The sequence below is a fragment of the Parus major genome, chromosome 4, assembly GCF_001522545.3.
Source record: "Parus major isolate Abel chromosome 4, Parus_major1.1, whole genome shotgun sequence".
Taxonomy (NCBI): Eukaryota; Metazoa; Chordata; class Aves; order Passeriformes; family Paridae; genus Parus; species Parus major.
The window spans coordinates 42424606-42433449 of record NC_031771.1 but is presented as its reverse complement, the minus strand read 5'-3'; the positions used below and the strand labels follow the sequence as shown (position 1 = coordinate 42433449).

At 34.6% G+C, this 8844-nt stretch overlaps 1 protein-coding gene across 2 annotated transcripts in view; it reads right to left on the bottom strand.

Moving 5' to 3' along the window:
- Positions 1-821: 821 nt before the first annotated feature.
- The window catches only part of CHIC2 (cysteine rich hydrophobic domain 2), a 28861-nt gene continuing 20838 nt past the window's right edge, over positions 822-8844 (bottom strand). For both annotated transcript variants that reach the window (XM_033513915.1, XM_015625341.2), the window contains one exon: positions 822-8018. Coding sequence is in view for 1 of the 2 variants with exons in the window: in XM_015625341.2 (XP_015480827.1) it covers positions 7968-8018 (51 nt within the window). In the remaining variant the exon portion in view is untranslated. The remainder of the gene's footprint in view (positions 8019-8844) is intronic.

Below are 8844 nucleotides of genomic sequence, written 5' to 3'. Positions count from 1 at the left end.
CTACATTAAATCTATCGTGCGCTTTTCTGCTCAGCAACATTGTATCTACCACTTTGCAAGCCCACATTACAACACCCGGAATGCTTCACAGCGCCGGGCGGGAGCACCCCTCCCCACCCGCACGTTGGGACATGAGCATGTCCAACACACCCTCCCATATATGCTAGAGACATTATACACACCTACACTAAAAAGAGGCTGTCAAGACTTCCATACTAGAGTAACCAAGTTGCTTAAAATGCTTCATGCAAGGAAAAGCTGCGGCTGATGAGAACCAAGGCCATCCTCGGCATGGCGGAGAGCGCAGACTTAGTTTTTGTTCGTAAGATTAATGCTAACACTTCATATCGGATGGTGTGAAAAACATGTGAATTGCATGAATGGGAATGATTCCTTTCTGAATAGGTGGTTCTGCCTCAACTAGATGGAAACCCTATCTTTTCTGAGAGCACGTGAACAAAACATTAAAGCGTAGACACAGCTTCAAAATCACCATTCAACCATAATGACTGTACATTTAATAAATCCTACTATCATTAGTGCTTGAAAAGCTTAAAGAACTCCAAATGCAGACCTAATGAAAAAACAGTTTGAAACACTTAAGACAGGCAATGCCTGTAATTTGCTAACTCCAGTCCTAGAGTCACTTAAATTACCCAAAATAATTTTCTCTCCCTTCTTACCAACCCCTCCCCCCACCATTTAGACTAAAAGTATCAGTGAAGACGAGACCATTGCACAACACAGCAGTTTCTCAAGTTTTTTCTTCCTCTCCCTACTACCCCCTCCCACCACAGATGAAAAACAGTAAGGCTTAGAAGATAGGTTAACAATTATTTTATTAGTTTATAATACATACAACTTAAGAAATGCTTTAAAAAAAGTTTTATTGGAGTCCATTCCAATTCTGGGTCAGGTCAGGAAAAAAACAATGTTGATGTATTAAATAATATTCTATAATTCAACAATAGATTAGCCTCGGTAATTTAGCAGACACGGTTAAATATTTTTAAATATGCATATATACAATTGTGCAGCCTTAAAGAAGTCCTTTTATTCCTATCTTCTCCTCCCAAAGCTGTGCACCCTGTAAACACAGTACTGGCTTCTAAGCTTGGAGTCTCTCACCCGGACTTAGGATACTTGAAGAGGAATGTTACAATAGGGGAAATCACAGCAACCCTATCTTTCTAAATTCTTCATGAGAGGAGAGATGCCCAACAGGCAAAATTAACATCAAGTCTCTCTGTAAGTAGCAGCTTCTTTAATTTCCAGTTTTAGGTTAAATTATTGCTTACATGTTTTCTGCTTGAAATGGATTTTTAACATACTCCAAAGTATGGGTTTTAAGTTTTCCCTTTTGATGGCAATATCTTTTCAGTGACATATTTACCATCACTGCTTCATACATTTAACAGATCTTTCCTAAGCACACACAGTCGATGCAATTCTCTATAAATTTTTTTTAAGCAACATGAGTTAGACAGGTCTAATTTAGCACACAACATTTAGGCACTGTTTTGTAGTTCACTGTTCTCTTGCCAATTTATGTTCTGAATTAATTCATATTCTGATTGCCATACTCCATCCTTTATCAAAACAAGAATCTGGTTACTCTTTTCAAATCAGGAACTACTTTGTACTCCCTGTTATCTCACTGAGCCAAACTGTTCACTGACAATATTAACCAGAAGGTACACTGCATATCCTAACAAGTTAGAAAGCCTATTGCTAGCATAAAAGGATCAGAGATAAACACTTGGAGTGGATGAGTTAGATGCTTATATCAGCACAATGAAACCATGTTAAACATACAGCCACTAAAAATATCAGTTACATTGCATCAGGATACGACTTTTGGAAACATTTCTAAACATGACTTAAAAAAATGTATTCATAAACCTAAAATACCGTAACAAAAAAAAGTCTTCAGCTGACTACTAAGTCTAGTTTCAATACAAGGCAAAGTAACTTTCAAATATTAAGTTATAAATGAGGAGCAAACAACAACAAAAAAACATGTTTCAATAAACATTATAAAATCTTATAAATGCTCTCAAAAATTGAGCATTTGTCAATGGTTCCCTTCTCTGTAAAAACTAAATTAACTACAAAAGTCTTACTTACCTGAACTTAAATTGTACTAACTGGATCCTACTTGTGGGCCTTAGATATACTGTCACATGACAGGAGCTGTCTGGACAGGTCAAGAATTTTCTTTGGAAACAATTAGCCATGCATTACAGGCTCCAGCCTAGGAAAAGACTGTTCTGTACTCAGCGCAGCTCTCATCAGCAATTCCATTTTGGTCTGGCTATTTTAAACGAAGAGATGCTGAGTTTAGGAGGAAGCTTACCTTCTGCATTATTATTCTGCATGATAGCAGAACTGTCTATCCACTAGAGCATAACCAAAATAAATTAATAACACACCAAAATAAAAAAGTGAACGAAAGTTAACACACAGTCTACATAATTACTGAAATGGAGTGCTAGCTTTTGCTTATTGCATCATTCAATACCATTTTATTAATTTCAAAACTGTTTTCTGTGATACTCACAGAACTCTAAACCTAATCCCCAAATCCAATCTTTGAAGTGTTGCTTCTCCTAATTCCTATGTTTCATCTTTTGCCTCACTAAATTGTTCTTACTGGTCTGTTGTATGTTGAAGAGCCAAGCATCTATTAATCCTTTTTCAAGAAAATAAATCTTAATGAAATATTAATGAGCTAAACAAACCAGAAGACTTCTTTTTAAAGAACAACTTCCATGAAACCAATAAAAAGTAGTTTTATAAAAGATGTGTATTACCCAGGTGCTATGTGATAGGGATACATACATACATACACCAGCACAAGTGTTGACATATGAAGTTTCATACAAGGAATAAGGGGTTTTAATTTTTCAAGCATGGTTCCTAATTCAGCCTACACTGACTGAAATCTCAATGTGCAGAAAGATGAAAGCACAAAAATGAATGAACTGCAAAGTCCTGTTACCAACAAAACAATACAAATGGATATCTAATGAAGAATAAATGCATGTTTTCAGTAGTGAAAATTTTTTCACTTTAGAATACTTCTCCCCTTGAAATTATTCTACTTCCTTAAGAAGAATGATACTATTTTCTTAGTACACCAATATCCCCTGATTCACCCAGCCGACAGAGAGAACTTCACAAAGAATAAACATAGGAATTAAGAAGGTAGCACCATTAGAAATAAAAGCTCCATCCAAATCAGAAAAAAATCCCCCTTCATTTATCCTTATCCAACATACTTTGACATTCAGCAGCCTAGTAATACAGGGTAAAAGAAGCTCTCATAACTTTATATTGATAACATTCATAATGGTCATGCATATTACAATCAAGTTTCTAGGGTGACATTTGCAAAGTAAGCCTTCATGCAGATAGGCATTCAGCTCATTAATTCCATGTTCATATTTCCTATTAGTCCCTGAGAAGTTAATATTTCTACCTACAATATGGCTATTAAAGGCATTATAATGATCATACACTTAGCTGTTTGTCATGGAAATGCAACGTGGCTATAGGGAGAAGCACAGAAATTAGAACAAATTAGCAGTGTGATGAATACAGATTTCTGAAATGCTTTCTTTTCATAGGCAAGGTTGCTGAAGAGTAACATAAATTATCTTAGTCACAGATACAAAACTAGCCAGCACCACTTACCCTTAATAAGTCACTAATAAAACCCCAAGATATTTGAGGCTCTGAGACCTCTCTAATTGAGTGTTTCCTTTACATAAAATCATCTGGATTTTGACCTAATGTAGGGTCATCATGATCCTTCTTTTAATTACTCAACAGCAGTGCTGGGAGAACTTAAAAGAACCACGGATTTTCTTTGCTTAACAAGTCTTTCACCTCTTCAATTAAAGTGATCTCTTTAAACTGTTCAGAATTCAAATGGGGTTTTTGGTGGACAATTTGCATTATTGCCAGCTGCTCAAAACCCATAAACTAGGGCTCCAAAACAAGGGGACCAATTTAAAATTAAGACTTTGGGGTGGGGGGTGGAGGGAAAGGAATAAAGACAAGTTCTTTTTCCTTGGCTCCTGGCTTCTGAGCAGTTACACGTTGCATTTTAAAGCTCTCCCTACAATCTTTGGGGCTAAATAATGACTTTTAGAAAAAAAAAATAAAATTAAAACTGACTTTTAATAAGCCTGTATCTGAGAGACAGCATATTACATTTAAACATCATGGTCTTGAGAATTACAAAAACACATAATTTAACAAATTGATTTAAAGATTAGAATTTACACCTAAGTACTGTAAAAATTTTTACAAACTATTCTACTCAGGTTTAACTATTGTGGGAAATTTTGAATTTGCATAAATAGTTTATTAAAATTACTGTTACTAACCTATTACAAAAATTTACCGACTTCCTGTAACCTATCTCTGTAAACATTTTCATTTCTGGTGAAGTTTGTCAATCCCAATATAAACTTCAAGTCAAAGCTATTTAACAACAGATGAGCTCTTCAGAATTCTTTATGTAGAGTCAGAGAGGGAGTCCTTCTCCCTCAGAATTTACTTCAATCTATGACTAAAAAATATAAAAGAACTTGTTTCTACTATATTACAGTAAGAAAGAAATCTTTATTCACCAGTTAAAGGCGACTATATCTAAAAATAATAATTAGCTCTCAGAGGGATTCATTGATGCCTTCACCATTAGTTTAGCAGGCTGACGATGAAACAGGCATAATTAGCATAATTTGCTAAATGATTAATATCAACTTGATACCTAACTTTACTGTTCAGGGAAATTTGAAAAAGATAAGATTATTTGTAGGAATTGCTGAGTTGCAAGAAGCTAAACAAGTTAGTATAATGTAACAGTTATTTCAGCAAAGAGTAGGCTGTGTCCTGGAAGTCTACTATAGCTTCTGGTCTGCTCAAACTGTGCAATTTCCTTCTTTGCCAAGTGACAAAATAGGTAATATATGTCTTCTCACTAGCAATCAAAATAAATAGATTTAGTATTTCAGAAGCAACATCAAAAGAAAATCCTGACAACTGCTGCAGGCATTGAACAGTTGATTAAAGCTCCTGCCATCTTCAATTTCCATCATTGTAATTAATGAATTGAAAGAGACTGTATGAAAATGTTTTGTAACATTCTTACTAGGTGAATGTACTACTTCTTCAGGCAAGTACCACTTCTGAAATAAAACTCATCTCTCTATACAGGCAGTTTCTCAACTTTCCTGATTATATTTTAAGTCAGAGACATTGTTTTAATAAAATATCCAAAACCGCTTTTGAGGGAGTAAGTCTGGCCTCCTTACAAAGGAATTTAACTTTTTGATTGCTCAGAGTTCTACTTTGGATCTGTGTATTATTTCTTATAAAGAAAGTCACAGCTAAAATACAGAAATGCCTGCTAACCAAGCCTATGACTGTTGGTGCACCTAGAAGTAGACAAGATCTTAAGCATCACCACCATTAATGTGGAAGCTTGACTAATTGGCTACTCTGTAAACCTGTAAGCCACACTATTCACTGCCCTGCTCTCAGCACACATCTCACCCAAAGCAGCTTGACTGTCACTGAGTTTGGGTGCTGCTGGCAAGGTAGCTGTGGACATGAACAGAACATACTATGGGAAGTCTGAGTAGTGAACGGTGGCAAATAGCTGCTATGAACATATCACAAGCCATATCCTCCACTGGAGTGGAGGGATTTCCACATCAGTGGAAAACAGCATCTATGACACAAATTATAGTCAAATGAAAATTTTTGTAAAACCTAGGCCTCATATGATCCAATATTAATTTTATTGAAATTTGACACTTAAAGAAATGAATATATATTTCTAGCCATAAGTATTTATCACCAGCTATCACTTCTGTTCAATTCCAACCTCTCTGCACCTCCAACCTCCCCAGTCTCTGCTACCATCAATGTTAGGTTTCTGTCCTCCCACAGGCTGTAACTGGTCCAAGGTTATAATTAATACTTCTGGGTGAGAGGGGTGCAGCAGCAGACCCAGATTTGTACTCAAGAAGAGGCTGAAATTGATTTTTAGATAATCAGAAACAGTTACTTTATAGAGAAACCACGGGTGGCACTCAGAAGACTGAGGCCAGCACAAAACTGGGATTTGTTAATTAAAAATCATATTCTGTCAAGTCAAAGAAACACCCTTGTTGGCTTGTATGAAATGCATAGCTGAGCTATTTTCAAAGTGAACAGTAGGAATCCACAGATGAAAGCTGAGCAAAGGATGAATTTTGGGAACAGATACAGAAGACTTAGATTTAAGAAAACTTAAAACTTTCTAGACCACTCCCACTGTGAACAATTTAGGAATATAATACTCACTAAGGAATATGTTACAGAGAATAAATATTTTGAAGACATAGAAAAATAGTTCACAGCATCAAGGTACCTGTAATACATGACCTTGAAATAAAACTTGTATTTAAAAGATTAAAAAGAGAAGACTACTCTTGTAGTGGTATCAACTTCTCATTCATACAAATATTAAGCAGAGTATATCTGTTTTTTTCATATATTCACATTATTGCTTGCTAACACAACTGTACAAGGAACACGTTCGTAACTTACATCAATTTTGCATACTGTAATTTTAGATATCTAAAGCAAATTTTACAATATGAGAGTTGCAATTAAAAAAAAACCCAGAAGTTATGTGTGAAGATATGTACAACTAAAGTATAATCAGAAGAAATGAAATACAACTGGCCTGACCCAAGCATACATCATATATCCAGTTAAAAAAGTCTTATACTTGTGCAGAAAATAACCTTTGTAAACCAAAATGAGCAAAAGAAAGGGTGCAATAAATAATTGCCTAACACATTTAAAGTTACACTGTTGCCCAGTGCACCCAGCTTTGATTACTTTTAATACATGGCATTCTCATCTGGAACTGCACTGTTCAAGAATTCTTCAATAACTTTATTCTGCTTATGTGGCTTTAAAATAAACAAAGAAACTCATGAAAGATCTTCTTGGGCAATTAAGTTTTAGTAAAACAAGTCCTTCTGCACCCCTGTATACAGGATCTGGTAAACAGTATGAATAAAGCTGGCACATGGCAATTGACTGAATTAAAACAGCTACATTATAAAATGCAACAATAACATACTTTTGTGATCTTGAGTTCTACTAACCAGATGCATGCAATGCTCTCAGTGATGCTTCGAGTCTGAGTAAAATAATTCCACTTGGCTGCCTTTTTTTTTTTTCACTTTTTTAAAGCCAAACTTTTTCAGAACCAATTGACAGGTTTCTTCATGAAGAGCATAGAGATTTCTACTAACAACATCTGGGTTCCAAAAATCACCGTTTCAAAAAGAAATCTGCCTCCTTCTTTTGCTGGAAGGGACTAGTCAATGTCCCAAAAAGAAATAAAAGTATTTACAATTGACTAGTCACTGACAGAAGCTTCCCAATACTCAGAAGGAACTTCAGCATGTAAATGAATGACTAAAGGGATTTACACAATGTACACTCAATCAGTTGTATCATATTGGGATAAAAAAATACCTGTTCACTTGTATATAATTTTCAGCTGTGTATTTATAGTAATATATATATGTACACACACGCGCACACATATAAAAGACTTTTGAAAATCAAGATACATTAATAAACAGAAGTAGCAAAAGTAAAAATAACTTAAGTAGTAAATAACATGTGTCAAATTACTTTGCAGAGTTTGACCATATTCCTAGTAGAACATACTGTTATTTAAAAAACCCACAAAAAACAACTAACCAACCAAAAATATACCAAAACAAACAAGCAAACACAAAAAAAACCCAAAACAAACAAACAGAAAACAAATGAAAACACCACAAGATTCTGTAGAACCAATGTTATATCACTGCCAGGAGAGCACCAAGCAAGGCACCATTGGAAAGACAACATACTTGAATAAGTCTCTATAAATAAATCGAATGCTAATCTGGTCGAAAAATCGGTGTCTTTGGTAAAAATTCTATAAGGATGACCTGTATAAAAAGAAAAAAAAATGTATTAAAGTTGGTAGCAATCCTATTATCTATCACAATAATAATTCACATGGTTTTGGGTTTGGTTTTTTTTAGTACATCAAGTTGTGATGAAAAGAAAAAAAATCATGGCATTTGCCTCAGGTAGGAGACCATTAGAAAAGTCATGTATGGTAATTGGTTTGGGGTTGAAAACCAATATTCAAAGAATCAAATTCAACTGGAAAAGTTTGCCTGCTGATATGAAACACAAACTGAAGTAAGCTAATTATATTAAAGAATTGTTACGCAGTAATTTATTTATTGGGACAAAACTATGGAAGAGATAAATGTATTCATTTAAAAAAAAATAAACAAATCTCCTGAATGCACAATGCATGGAAAGTTAATTTTCAATTGCAATTTCACCTCCTTCAGAATTGTTGCCACTTAATACAGGATTCTAAATCATGTTTATAGTACAATACCTGTATAAAAAACTGTACCAAATTTTGCAAAGTTCCCGTATCGACAAATGTTCAAGTAATTAACAAGAACTTGACTAATGGTTTTGCGTGATTATTCTTACGCTCTCAATTCAAATTTAAACTATGTTTTTCTGAGCTATGTATACTATAGTGCTCACTCCAGAACACAATCCAAGTATTTATCCTCTTTAAATAGGAAGCTTAAAGAAAATGTTGACTTGTGCATGTTCTCTCTTCGGAGACAGTCATAACACAGCAGCATGATCTGATTTATAAACAAATAAATGCACCAAATAACATAAATAAGGATTTTATATACTTGTAAGGGAAACTCACCTTTTTTAGAAGTTAAAAATTAT